Consider the following 14097-nt stretch of genomic DNA (forward strand, 5'->3'; position numbering starts at 1 on the left):
CAGTGAGGAGAAGAATGCTTTCAAAAGCAGAATTAGCCACATGGAAAAGGAGATTCAAAAGCTCACTGAAGAAAATAGTTCTTTCAAAATTAGAATGGCACAGATGGAGGCTAAGGACTTTGTGAGAAAGCATGATATCACAGAACAAAGAGAGAAGAATGGAAAAATGGAAGATAATGTGAAATATCTCATTGGAAAAACAACTGACCTGGAAAATAGATCCAGGAGAGACAATTTAAAAATTATGGGACTACCTGAAAGCCATGATCAAAAGAAGAGCCTAGACATCATCTTTCATGAAATTATCAAGGAAAACTGCCCTGAGATTCTAGAACCAGAGGGCAAAATAAATATTCAAGGAATCCACAGAACACTGCCTGAAAGAGATCCAAAAAGAGAAACTCCTAGGAACATTGTGGCCAAATTCCAGAGTTCCCAGGTCAAGGAGAAAATATTGCAAGCAGCTAGAAAGAAACAATTCAAGTATTGTGGAAATACAATCAGGATAACACAAGATCTAGCAGCCTCTACATTAAGGGATCGAAGGGCATGGAATAGGATATTCCAGAAGTCAAAGGAACTAGGACTAAAACCAAGAATCACCTACCCAGCAAAACTGAGTATAATACTTCAGGGGAAAAATTGGTCTTTCAATGAAATAGAGGATTTTCAAGTATTCTTGATGAAAAGACCAGAGCTGAAAAGAAAATTTGACTTTCAAACACAAGAATGAAGAGAAGCATGAAAAGGTGAACAGCAAAGAGAAGTCATAAGGGACTTACTAAAGTTGAACTGTTTACATTCCTACATGGAAAGACAATATTTGTAACTCTTGAAACATTTCAGTATCTGGGTACTGGGTGGGAGTACACACACACACATGCACACACGCACACATACATAGAGACAGAGTGCACAGAGTGAATTGAAGAGGATGGGATCATATCTTAAAAAAAAAATGAAATCAAGCAGTGAGAGAGAAATATATTGGGAGGAGAAAGGGAGAAATTGAATGGGGCAAATTATCTCTCATAAAAGAGGCAAGCAAAAGACTCATTAGTGGAGGGATAAAGAGGGGAGATGAGAGAAAAACATGAAGTCTACTCTCATCACATTCCACTAAAGGAAAGAATAAAATGCACACTCATTTTGGTATGAAAACCTATCTTACAATATAGGAAAGTGGGGGATAAGGGGACAAGCAGGGTGGGGGGGATGATAGAAGGGAGGGCATGGGCAGGAGAGTGCAATTTGAGGTCGACACTCATGGGGAGGGATAGGATCAAAAGAGAATAGAAGTAATGAGGGACAGGATAGGATGGAGGGAAATATAGTTAGTCCTATACAACACAACTATTATGGAAGTCATTTGCAAAACTACACAGATTTGGCCTATATTGAATTGCTTGCCTTCCAAAGGGAAGGGGTGGAGAGGGAGGGAGGTAAAGAAGTTGGAACTCAAAGTGTTAGGATCAACTGTCGAGTAATGTTCTTGCCACTAGGAAATAAGAAATACAGGTAAAGGGGTACAGAAAGCTATCTGGCCCTACAGGACAAAAGAGAAGATGGAGACAAGGGCAGAGAGGGATGATAGAAGAGAGCAGATTGGTCATAGGGGCAATTAGAATGCTTGGTGTTTGGGGGGGGAGGGGATAAAAGGGGAGAAAATTTGTAACCCAAAATTTTGTGAAAATGAATGTTAAAAGTTAAATAAATAAATTTATTTAAAAAAAGAAAAAAAAAAGAAAATCACAAATTAACATTTTCTGGGTTGTATTTTTTTTTTTTAAACATTGCCCAATTACATTTTAATATGGTTTGGTCTTCACTCCAGAGTTTTGCAATGGCTAGAAAAGCCCCAGATAAGGAAACTCCCTCTACCAATGTGGGGGAACACCCATTCTGTACCTTAGACAGTTGCCTGGGGGTGCTGAGAGGTTGAGGGACTTGTCCAGGGTAACACAGCAAGGTTGGGTCATCTAGAACCTGGCTTCAAGGTACACTCTTAAATTAAGTCAAACTCCATGTCTTTTTCTTATGGCATTATTTTTGTTTACAGGGGCAGCTGGAGATGCTGAGCATTATTTTTAGTGTTGGGGAACAGGTGAACTTGGACTTCCTGCCCGTCCCCATCTCTCAGCCTCATGGCCTCTGTTCATTTCCGAAGTCTGAGATTTTAAAAAAGACCAGGAGAAGAGACTAGATCAACTCACAGAAGATTCTTTCCTTGGGGAATAGAGCTACCAAGGGGACCAGGGACCTCAGGTAGGGGATGCTCACATTCCCTAAACTCTGCCAGGCACAAGCCCCTATACTCTCCCCCTCTATTCGTATAGCCACACTGACAAGGATTCCAGATAGATGGGGTACATTGCCAGGGCCACTGTTTCTTCTTCTCAAACTCTCAGCCTCCACATATCCTGATCATCAACCCATCAACCCTCATCAATGTCACCAAGTGCTTTTATCGAGACAAATCCCCTGCCCTCACAGGATTCATAGAATCTCAGTTCTGGAAGGAACTGCAAAGTCCATCTCGTCCAACCTATAGCTGAAAAATAATTCCCTCTGTAGTATTCTCAGTAAGTGGTCATCCAGATGCTATGTGAAGAACTCAGATGGGGTGAGTGGATCCCACTGCCTGCTGACACTGCCATCCCACTTTGGGACAGCTGTCTTTGTTAGGAGTTAATATACCTCTGCCACTTAGACCCCTTCATTCTCTCTGAGCCCCAAAGGTGAACACATCAAGATTCCTCCCATACTTTTCATAGTCATCATCATCTCAGCTAGAATTCATAAAGACCTACTATGTTCCAGGCACTGTGCTAAGAGCTTTGCCATTATCACCTCATTCGATCCTCCTAGCATTATTCTTATTATCCCCATTTTACAGATGAGGAAACTGAGGCAGATGGAAGTGAAGTGACTTGCCCATGGTCACACAACTAGGAAATGTCTGAGGCTGGATTTGAACTCAAGTCTTCCTGACACCTATCCTCTGCTCTCTCTGCTGCATTACCTAGCATTACCATCACAATTTTTTGAATGCTTTAAAACAGGCACCATGTCTCCCTAAGTCTCTACAGTAAACAAAGATCCCCAGTTCCTCCCAAGCATAGTCTCAAGGCCCATCAGCATCCCTGGTACAGACACTGCCTTGAATGTTCTCTAACTTGGCAAATTCTTCCTAAAATGTCACACCCAGATCTAAAGTCAACAGTCCTACTATTCCCTCTCCCATCTTTCTTACCCGTTCTCCTCTACCAGCAAGACAGAGGACACCTCAGAATACACATGCTAACCCCAAGAAGAAAAGAGAAAGTGGCCCTCCCTTCCTGCTTTGTTGAGGTGGGGGATTACGGGTATGGAATGGTGCACACCCTGTCAGACTCAGCTGAGGTTTTGGTCAGTTTGAACTGTTGCTCCCCCTCTCCTCTCCCCTTTCTTTCTTTTGCCTTCTTTGCTACAAGGGAAAACTCTTTGGGGAGCAGAGTTGGGATGGAGATATGTAAAAGTGATTGTAAAAATAAGATAGGAAGAGCATGATGGTACACATCTGTGATCTCTGTTACAGTGAAGGATGAAGCTGACAAATTGATTGAGTTTCTGAGTTCTGAACTACAGAGGGTTAAGCTGATGTGGGACCTCCAGTCCACTCAGTATTGGTATAGTGCAGATACCAGGAGGAAGGTTTTGTGTAAGGAGGATTGAACTGACCCAGGACAGAAACAGACCAGATCAAAGCTCCCATGCTAATCAGACTGGGACTGGTCCATGAGTAATAACCCCTGCACTTCCTGCTGAGCATATATATTAGCTTAACATTAAAAAACAACAACTGAGATCACGGCAATTGGTCCCATCACTTCCTGGCAAATAGAGGATCAAGACATAGAAGCAGTGTCATTTTGTATATTCTTGTCCTCAAAGATCACTGCAGATGGCGACTGCCGCCTTGAAATTAAAAGATGCTTAAGCCTTAAAAGGAAAACTATGACAGCTCTGGACAGGATACTAAAAAGTAGAGACATCACCTTGCTGACAAAGGTCCGTACAGTCAAAACTTTGATTTTTTTCCAGTAGGAATGTATGGTGGTGAGTTGGACTATAAGGAAATATGAGCATGCAGAATCGTCTCTTTCAAATTGTGGTGCTAGAGAAGACTTTTGAGAATCCCTTGGAAAGCAAAGAGGTCCAATCAGTAAGTAACTGAAGAAATTAATTCAGACTATTCACTGGAAGGACAAATATTGAAACTGAAGCTTAAATACTTTGGCCACATAATGAGAAAAGGCCCTGATGTTGAGAAACACTGAAAGCAAAGGAAGCAGACAGCAGAGGAAGAGGATAGAGTCATGGAAGCAATAAACATTAGCTTGGACAGACTTCGGGAGATAGTGGAGGAGAGAAGAGCCTGGCATGCTGTCGTCTATGAGGTCGAGGTCATGAAGAGTCAGACATGACTACACAACTCAACAAGAACATATGCATATATACACTCTGTGTGTGTGTGTGTGTGTGTGTGTGTGTGTGTATACTGTCCATTGACATGGGACTCTCTCCTTATTCATGGAGATCAATACCTTGTCTTCCATAAGGGGTAAGACCAAGTTGCTGAGAGAGCTTCATATTTCAATCAGTCCCCTCTGAGTCCCTTTTGGGGCTCTCCAGGGTAAGTCCCCTTTTGGGGACTCATCAAATCATCTTCTTTGGGACTCTTCAAGTATCCAATTGTTTTGAGGGCTACCAGCTTCAAGCTGGCTGGGGAAGGAAAAGTCTGAGAAACATGAGTGGAACTGGTGGTCTCCATCTCGTCCCTATTCCCAACTTGCTACTCGAGAGATATCAGGAAGTTTTCCCTGAGGTGAAAAACCAGGACCCTCTCTCAGCTGAACTGAGTTATCTTATTTCCAAAGGACGAGCTTCTACACTCTGTATTGTCTGGTATAGATTCTCCTATGTATACCTTCTCTGATTTCTACCTCGCTATAATTTGGATAAATGAGTTTATTTGCTATGTCTATTCATTGGTGGGAAAGGGGTCAAGCCTTGGATGTAGAATATGGGGTTCCTCTTCCCCCCAGAAATGACAAAGTGATCAGACATTAGCTCAAGCCCTATTATATTCCATAGACTAATAATGTATAAAGGCACAGGGAGATATACTTCTAGCTCAGTAACCCCTCTTTCTGAGGGGATCAGAGAGCAGCCTCTGGCCCCAGCTTTTCCTCTCCTTGCAGGAATGAAAGTCTCTCTTGGAGAAGGGTGAGGAGGATAAGAGGCTAGAGATATCTCTGGTGCCTCTGTTGGAGTCACATAACAGGCCTTACCATATGTGGGTCCCTATCTCCCTGTATACACAGATGTATAGATAGAGATATATTGGTACGTAGGTACACACACACACACACACACGCACATGCACACACACACACACGTGGTACAAGAACAACATTAATATAACTGTTTTATATCTGCTATCGCATTTGATGATCTCAAAGACCTAGTAAAGTAAATGCTATTATTATCACCATTTTACAGATAAGACAACTGAGATTGAAAGAGGTTTTTAAGTGACTTGCCCAAGGTCACACATACAGATTGATGTCTGAGGCAGTATTTGAACATGCATCCTCCTGACTCCAAGTTCAATGTCCTATCCACTAACAACTATGTGGTTCTAGAACTACAGCCCTGGCCTTGGCCAAGAAGTTCTGAGTTCAGATCTTGCTTCAGACAGTCGTTTATTCGTTGTATAACTTCAGACAAATCGCTTAACCTCTCGCTGCCTCATGTTCCTTCTCTGCAAAGTAGTCAGGGGGGTTGGATTCAGTGACCCCCAAGGTTCCCTTTCAGCTCTGATTAATAAACACTTTTAAAACTACCACATAGGCCAAAAGGACTTTATTAAAAGCACACGCAATGATAGGGACAATTTTTCCTTTGGTCTTTGTAAGCCTCGCAGACAGTATACCCTTAATACATCTTTGTTGGATTGGATCAAGTCTGGGGGCCTCCCCAGAGGTGCTTGGGCTTCGGCAGTTCAGTTCATTTCTCAAAAGCACTTAGAGATGGGCAGTCCAGCCAATATCGGGCAATGGAGCGTGGGTATGGAGGAGCCACAGTGTCCACCCTCTTGGTTCCAAGGTTAACCCGGTAATACTTGTCTGAAAGAGAGAACGGGGTGTTGGTTTAGCGAGGCTTTGATTCCTCTCTCCAGCCCAGAGCCCTCTCCTATCCCTTCTGCAAAGGATGGTGATTCTCAGGAAGGGGTGGGGATTTGGAGGGAAAGGGGAGGGTCAGAGCTCCTGCACTCTCAGTCCCGTGGTCAGATCTCCTTTGGAATGAGATGGTTACTGGGAGTAGGATGAAGACTGGCCTCCGGGATTGGGGGAGAGAGAGAAAGAGAGGAAAGGAGGGAAGGGGAAGGAAGAGGAGGGGAAGGGGAAGGGGGGGAGAAGGAAGCACAGAAAGGGGGAGGAGAGAGGGTAGCGCACCTCCCACGAAGAAATAGATGCTCTGGATAGGCTCACACTGGGACGGCTGGACCCATTCGAGTTTGAAGTCCAGATCATAGTCTGCCCCATATTCTTCTGAAGACAGTAAGCTCCAGATGTCCCGGGAGCGGCGAGAGTGGCGGCTCCGTCGGGACCCATAACGTTTGCCCTTTCGGAGGCTCTTGGCCTTGGCTTTGGCTTTGGCCTTGGCCTTGCGCTTCCGAACTGAATCAGATTGGGTAGAAGATGGGGCAAGGTAGAGACGGCCAGCCATTGCAGCATCCACCCTGTTAGGCACCCCGCGCCAGTGCTCACTGATGAGCCAAGGGCCACCTGACCCTTCTGGAGGGCCAAACAAAGAATGAGTCATTGTGAAAGGTAACCCACAGAACTGTCCATGCAGATCCCCAGTTCCCCTGACACTCTTGTACCCATCTCCCTGGTGCCCAAGGTGGAAATGAGCTCAGAACTAATTAGTCCAACCTAAAGAGAGTGATGGAGGTCCAGAAAATGGAAATGACTTCCCCAAGGTCATACAGCTGGGATCACAGGATCACAGATGTAGGGCTGGAAAGAGCCTTAGAGTCCAACCCCTCCAATTTACAGATGAGGAAGCTGAAGTCTAGAGGCTCAAATGTCTTCCCCAAAGTCACAGGCAGTAAGTTGCAGAGCTGAGATTTGAACCTAGTTCTTCTGGCTTGAAATCCAATACTCTTCCACCATGAATTGGTATAAAGCTCAGCCCTCCTGACCCTCAGTTCCTTGTCCCTTCCACCATACTCCACTATTTTTTGCCCCATCCTCCAGAAGACCACCTCCAGGGAAGTCCTTCCCTTGTCCCCCAATCTTGGAGTTGGGAGAAAGGGGGAACCTCCCTATTCCAATCCTCTGAGCCACCCCCTCCACTATTTCCCTGCCCAGCACCAGATCTCTCCCTCCCTAGACTGTGCCTCCTGGGTGACACCAGACAAAGTCCAAAGTGTGGGGTCTGAACTGAGTCAATTTGGGGCTTGGGTCAATAGAAGCAAAGTCTAGGGCTAAGCAAATAGAGATTCTAAGGTCATAAACTCTGAGGGCTTCCTCTGGGTGCCTCCTCTTCTTCCCAAGTCCTCTGTGCCCCATCAGAATTCTAGCCATAACCCATGCCAAATGGAGGCAGGGGAGAGGAAGGGAAAGGTTAACCATGCCCAGGTCTGAGGGCTCTCAGGTCCTGCTGTTCCCCCATTGGAACATAAACTCCCTGAGGCCAGGCATTGCCTTTCGCTGCTCTTTTTTAACTCCCCAGAGCTTAGGACAGCACCTGACATATGTGACTGTCTGTCATGAAAGCAGAGGGGGTGCAAGATACCTGATTCACCATCCCCAAAAAGGAGTTCAAAGATGCTCCGCCAGCTATCTCGCTGCAGGATGGCGAAGTGTTCAAACACCGTGGACACTGTGCTCCCTTCACACTCCTCCTGGCTGGGCTGCTGGTGGAACTCATACTCCCAGTACTGATTTCCTAAGGGATGGGGAAGGGCAAACAGAATGGAAGTGACTAGCTAGCCTTTACTCTTCACCAAGTCACTCCCCTTCCCTAGGCAGCGGGGTTCCTCATTTATACAGTAAGTGCTTTGGTCTAGATAATCTCTAAGTCTCCCCCAATTCTACAACTGTAATCCTATACAGAGCAGGATTAAGGGTTAGAAACAGATAACTATCAATAGTCTTATTCATTTAACTAGGTGGCACAGTGAACAAAGTGCTGGGCCTGGAGTCAGGAAGACCTGAGTCCAAATCCAGTTTTACATACTTCCTAATGAACCTAGGTAAGCCACTTTATCTCTTTCTGCCTCAATTTCCTCATCTGTAAAATGGGGATCATAATAACACCTGCTTTCCAGCTAGGGAGGTTAGAGTTATTGTGAGACACTATGTATAAACAGCCTAGTACAGTGCCTGGCACATTTGTTCAATCATATGAACTACAGCACACCAATGCTGTTCACAGGGTACGGATACAAGACTGGTTTTCCATTTCCTTCTCAAGTGGATTAAGGCAAACAGGTTAAGTGACTTGTTCACCGTCACACAGCTAGTGTCTGAGCCTGGATTTGGCCTCAGGTCTTCCTGACTCCAGGCCTTGTGCTCTATCTATCCAGCTACCTAGCTGCCTGGCACATAGAAAGGGCTTGAATGATTCATGTTCTGTTCCCTCCACCAGAAAAGGGATTGAAGGTGAGGTATATTCAAGTCTTTCTGACTCCAGATCCACCTTAGAGATAGAGTAGAAAGGATACTAGACTCCAGGAAGATTCTAGATTCATTTTTCTAAGTCATGTCAGCTAACCCAGCCTGATTTCTCCTCCATGAAAAATGAGGAAATTGGACTAGATGATCTTTAGATTCCCCAATAATAACTGTGGAGATTTCTCTAGAGTTTACAAAACAGTTTACATATAGTCTCCCATCTGATCCAGATGAGGTAAAGGCCACACAGTTAATGAGTCTCATTGATTACGTTCGAACTCAGGTCTTTCTTCATTCGGGTGTGACTGCCTTGCCAAACTTCCTTTCCTTCTGGTGAAAGCCACTGGGGTATGGGATGGAACAGAAAAGACCAGTGCCAATCTTCAACACTGTCCTAGCATGGTGAGGTAGGTAGAGGCTCTGGTCCAAACAATTACAAAGAATCCCTGGCGTAAGGGACCAGATATTCAGATGTAGGGTATCAAGCCTAGAAAATGGAACAAGGGGGATGGGAGGAGCTGATTTCATGGCCTGGTTCCTCCCTCTCCCTTTCCCCCCTCCCTCACTATACCCCCAAACCTTTGAAGAAGTAGGCATGTTCTTGGCCACTGTAGCTGTGGGCAGGGAGGGCCACAGCAGCATCCAGATTGTCTGGAATGTTCTGAAAACCAACTGAGATGTTCTTTGGGAAACCCGGGTCCAGGATGCCATCCTCAAAGCGCCAATACAAGCTGCCCTGTGGGAAAGGTGACTGGGATTATAGACCTTAACTGGAAGGCTCTCAAAATCACAGAGCAGCAGTCAGAATTCAAACCCAATCTCATGCTCTTTTCTCTATATCACACTGCCTCCCCAAGGAAGATGCCCATCTCCTGCCCTTGGAGCCCCAACAGTGCCCTCATCCTCAGAGTTCTTGTCAAAGGACCCAGTGTTCCAAGCTAACCCATGCTCCTTTACAAATCATGCTGGAACCTTTGTGTTTTGCCTTTCTCAAAAGGAATATTTAACCCTTCTCTCCTCCTGAGATATCCCCCCAGCAATTCTTTCCCCTGAGGCCTTCTCTCATCAGACTACCCTACTTTCACTCCCACCTTGAAGAGGTAAGTTTTCCCCTGGCAGTTGACTCGGGTAAAGGCAGCATCGATGGGCCCCTCTATGCCCCAGACATCCCGTATCAGCTTGGGGTACCCAGGAAGTACACTTTTTTCATCCAACTCATAGAAATACTTTCCTGGAATTTGCAAGAAGGAGAAAGGGAGAGCAGACCCTGAGTAGATGGTTTTCCCAAACCTAGTACCTTCCTTTCCTCCTTTTACCCCAACCCCAACCCCATCTCCTCCAGCTCCTCTGACTCAGTACCCCCTTGGCTTTCTGCTCCCCTGGGCACCTCGGAAAGCAAAAAGGGAGCCATTTTTGAGGTCAGTGAAAGCATCGAAAGGTTTCCCACTGCACACTTCTGCCTGTTCCTCTTCTCCTTCAGATTCTGTAAAGGAGATTTCAGTGGTGGTTTCTGGATCTCGGTCCACAATGAAGTCAGCCTCCTGGGTGGGGACAGAATCTGTCGTGGCAAACTGGACACTACTTGCAGATGTGATGGCATCAGGCTTCATGGTGACCTTGCTGTCGTACTCAACGTAAGCGTACTCATCTTCAGGCATCATAAACACATCTCCACGATTCACTAGGGAAAGAAAGAAGCCTGAACCTCCAATGCTGTCATTCGAGAGAAGTAAGTTGTACAAGAGACACATACCTGGAAATGTGAGATGGACCCTTCTTCTCCCCCTCCCTGAGCAGCATTGGTCCTGGCTGGGAAGAAATACTACTATTCTCCCCCATTAGAATGTAAGTTCCTTAAGGATAGGGAGTGGTTTTGCCTATCCCTAATGATTTGCATAGTGCCTGGTACATAGTAGGTGCTTAATCAACGCTTATTGATTGGTTTGTTAATTACTATTACATTGACTACCACCACTAACAATAATGATAATAATAACAAATTGCATGTTTATACCATTGTAGGATTTACACAGCACTTAGCATATTATCACAAATCTCCCAGCAGCCCTGTGGGGTACTCCAGGTATGAGCATCCTCATATTGTAGATGAAGACTTTGAGTCTTAGAGGGGTCAAATGATTTATCCATGATCGTACAGCTGGTAACTTGCCAAGATAGCTCAAGAGGATCCCCTTCCTACCCTATACAGGGAGCCCAGACCCCTTCCTAAATGATCTCCCAGCAGCCCTGCTAATATATGGTGCCCAGGTAGAATGGGCAGGGAGGCAGGCACCGTACCTTGGGGTTTGCAGACTTCAACATAATCGATACAACAGCTTTGATAGTAGGAGCAGAGCTCATCACACTGGCACTTCTTTTTGGAATTGAACCCTTCTGTACATCTGCCTTGGCATGTCTCTGGATTGGGGGAGAGGAAGGGGACCAACAGAGAAGAAGGAGGTCAAACTTGTCTCAGTTGGTCCTACTGCTAGGCAGGCATTCCCAAACACCAAAAACCCTATGTCTACCCATGGGCAGAGAAGTGAATAGACATATGAGAGGTTGCCCAGGGCATATCCCTTCCTCTTACCATGCTTAGATTGGTGCCTATCCCCACCCCTCACTGGGACTTGTTACCTTGATCAGCCGAAGCAGCACAGACAAGAAGGACCATTAGAAGAAAGGTGGGGAACATGTCCCTCCGTGTTGGCACTCAGACTGGTGCTGAACTACTGTGGGCTCTGAGTGAGGAATAAACTCAGAAAAGAAGGGAGGAAAGGAAGGAGGAGGTACCTTCACTTTGTTTGCCCAACCTCTTCCCTCTCTGCTTGCCCAGTGACCAGAAGGTCAGAGCCATTTGCCAGAGATATGCTGGCTAAGAAGGAATAACATTATTCACCCTGTTTAGAAATTCTGCAAGCATTGAGTGGAAGTGGGATAAGAAAAATGGAATTCTGAGTAATATTTGTTTTAAGAGCACTTTAAAGCCAAAATCTCTTTGTTAGTCCAGTCACGGAAAATAGATCACATTCATTAAATTTTATCACAAAATGATCATGTTTGGAATATTCAGGAATAGTAGACCCAGAATTGGATGGAAATTTTGATCAGTGGTATTGCATAGTAAGTGAATAGAACGCTGGACTAGGGGTCAGGAAATTCAAATTCTGCTTCAAACATGTGAAACTGGGCAAGCCACTTAACTTTTCTAGGTCAGTTTACTCAGGTGTAAAATGGGATTAAAAATAAGTACCTACCCCCAGAAAATTATTGTGAGGCTCAGATGTCCTTGTGTTTGTAAAATGCTTTGCAAACTTTAAAGAACTGTAGAAATGTGAGTTATAATCATTATTACTTTATCCTACTCCATAGAGAAGTCTCTTTTAAAGTATCCAGACTCTCCTTGCATACTTCCACTAAGGGGAGCTTACCACCTTCCACTGCCAGACAGGTCTGATTGTTAACTCCTTTCTCATACTAAAAAGCAATCTAACTCCTTCTTGCAATGGGTGCTAAAAGTTTTATTCTCTGGAAAGACACAAAAGTCTAATCTCTCCTCCACCTCTTCAGATATTTGAAAATAACACCCATACCCTTCCCAAGTCTTCTCTTCTCCATTAACATCCCCTATTTCTTCAGCCATTTCTCTTTTTCTCAGAGGACACAATTTTGGGTCTCCTCCAACTGTTCTGGTTAGAATAGGTAATAAAGAAGGAAAAACTCATAGGGGAGGCAGGAACCTGAAAAAATCCGGGGCACATTGAATTTCAACCCTGTCCTTTCACCCCTCTCCTGTTGGTTACTGGTTAACAGAACTCTGGGATCTGAGAAGGTAAGAGGGTAGGGAAAAATAGCATTTTTTCATCCTCTTTATTGAATGACCTGAAGAGAGGTGAAGATAAGGGAGTGGGAGAGGACTTTTGATCTGTAAAGCTCTGGCCTCCTCTTCCCTGAATGGGAAGCTGGGACAGAAACTTCATGCCCTGAGGGCTGTCCTGACCCTGGGGACCATGGAATCATAGGATTTAGAGGAAAAAGGGACCTTTAAGCTCAACGAGCATTTTGCAGTAAAATAAAACAAAACCCTGACACAAAGAAGGGAAGTAATTCACCAAAGGTAACACATTTAGTAGGTAGCAGAACCAGAGTTAATACCCAAAGCTCTGATTCTAAATCCAGTCTTTCCACTAAACCACTCTGAAGGAGGAGGGACAGTAAAACTTGAAGCAATCTAAAGCTTTCCTTTCCCTGAAGTGGACATTTAGGGGTACCACATCCCATGGGCGAGGACAAAGGGGTAGAGAGAAGATAAGAAAATGCAGCTCAAGGCCTGGGGGCCAAAGGTGATCAATTTTTTGGGTAGGAGTTTGTTTTTGTTTTTTAATTCTGAAGATGGAACTTTTCAGGTCACCTAGTCCAAATCCCTCATTTTACAGTTGGGAACACTGAGGATGAAAACAGCAATTTGCCCAAAGGTTACACGTAGAGCAGAGCTGAGATTTGAACCCAGGTCTTCTGATTCCAAACCTGGGAATTCTCTTGTACACTTTCATGAGTCTTTTTCTTTTAAAAAATGGTTTCTTGATGTCTTTTGTCTCATATCACAGTAGCTTCCTGATATTCCCCCTCTAGCTAGAGAATCCTCCAGTGGGACAAACAAAATAATTAAGCAAAGCTGAGACAGAAACTATCTCTTTCTGTATATTCAACACTTTATACCCATAATCCCTCAACTGGCTACAAAGTGCAAACCATTTTTTTTTGCTTGGAAACAACAACTAATCACAGCCTGATGGTGTTGTTTCCTTCTGTTATTGTAGTCACAGTCTCCTGTGTAGTGTGTGTTCAGGGAGGACCAGCACCTTTGGTATGATGGCTGCCGAGCCCTTTTGGGGGCTCTTTCCACCTTTGGTGTCCACCTGTTCCATCCAACTCTCACCGGTGGCTCCAAGAAGCTGGAGCATGCACAGCAGCCACACCCCAGTAAATCATTTCATCAGATGGGCCAAACCAGGTTGAGGGTAACCAAGGACTCTCAAACCCACTGGTGAGTTAGATAGGTGTTTACCCAAGCATGTGAAGACTTCCTCTGGTGGAATGGGCAGATGAGAACAATTTGTTCCAATGGCCATGAAGGCAGCTGAAATAGGAGGTGTGAAGCGCTTAGAGCTTGGTTAGACACCTAAGATGCCAAGGTTATCCTCTGCAACCTGAGCCATTGCCAGCTGTCTTGACTCTGTCCTGCCACTGGACTATGATGACTCCAGAGGAGAGAGTGAGGTTGATGACTTTGTGCAACTCTGTCTCACTTAAATCCAATTTATGCACGAATCAAAAGACATCACCCATACCATTTTACCTCATTACT

At 44.9% G+C, this 14097-nt stretch overlaps 1 protein-coding gene across 2 annotated transcripts; it reads right to left on the reverse strand.

The window, feature by feature from the left end:
* Positions 1 to 5892: 5892 nt before the first annotated feature.
* Positions 5893 to 11485, reverse strand: VTN (vitronectin). 2 transcript variants are annotated; one of them, XM_072639760.1, is made up of 8 exons: positions 11367 to 11485; positions 11028 to 11147; positions 10117 to 10428; positions 9821 to 9960; positions 9309 to 9465; positions 7849 to 8001; positions 6501 to 6842; positions 5893 to 6170 (listed from the first exon to the last, which is right to left on the reverse strand). In XM_072639760.1, the coding sequence occupies exons 1-8, from the start codon at positions 11422 to 11424 to the stop codon at positions 6052 to 6054; spliced, it is 1401 nt and encodes a 466-aa protein (XP_072495861.1). In that variant the 5' UTR covers positions 11425 to 11485; the 3' UTR covers positions 5893 to 6051. The 2 variants fall into 2 exon arrangements, with proteins under 2 accessions (XP_072495861.1, XP_072495862.1); XM_072639761.1 differs by having other exon boundaries at positions 10117 to 10410; positions 11367 to 11484.
* Positions 11486 to 14097: the final 2612 nt, after the last annotated feature.

This window comes from Notamacropus eugenii, chromosome 2, assembly GCF_028372415.1.
Source record: "Notamacropus eugenii isolate mMacEug1 chromosome 2, mMacEug1.pri_v2, whole genome shotgun sequence".
Classification (NCBI taxonomy): domain Eukaryota; kingdom Metazoa; phylum Chordata; class Mammalia; order Diprotodontia; family Macropodidae; genus Notamacropus; species Notamacropus eugenii.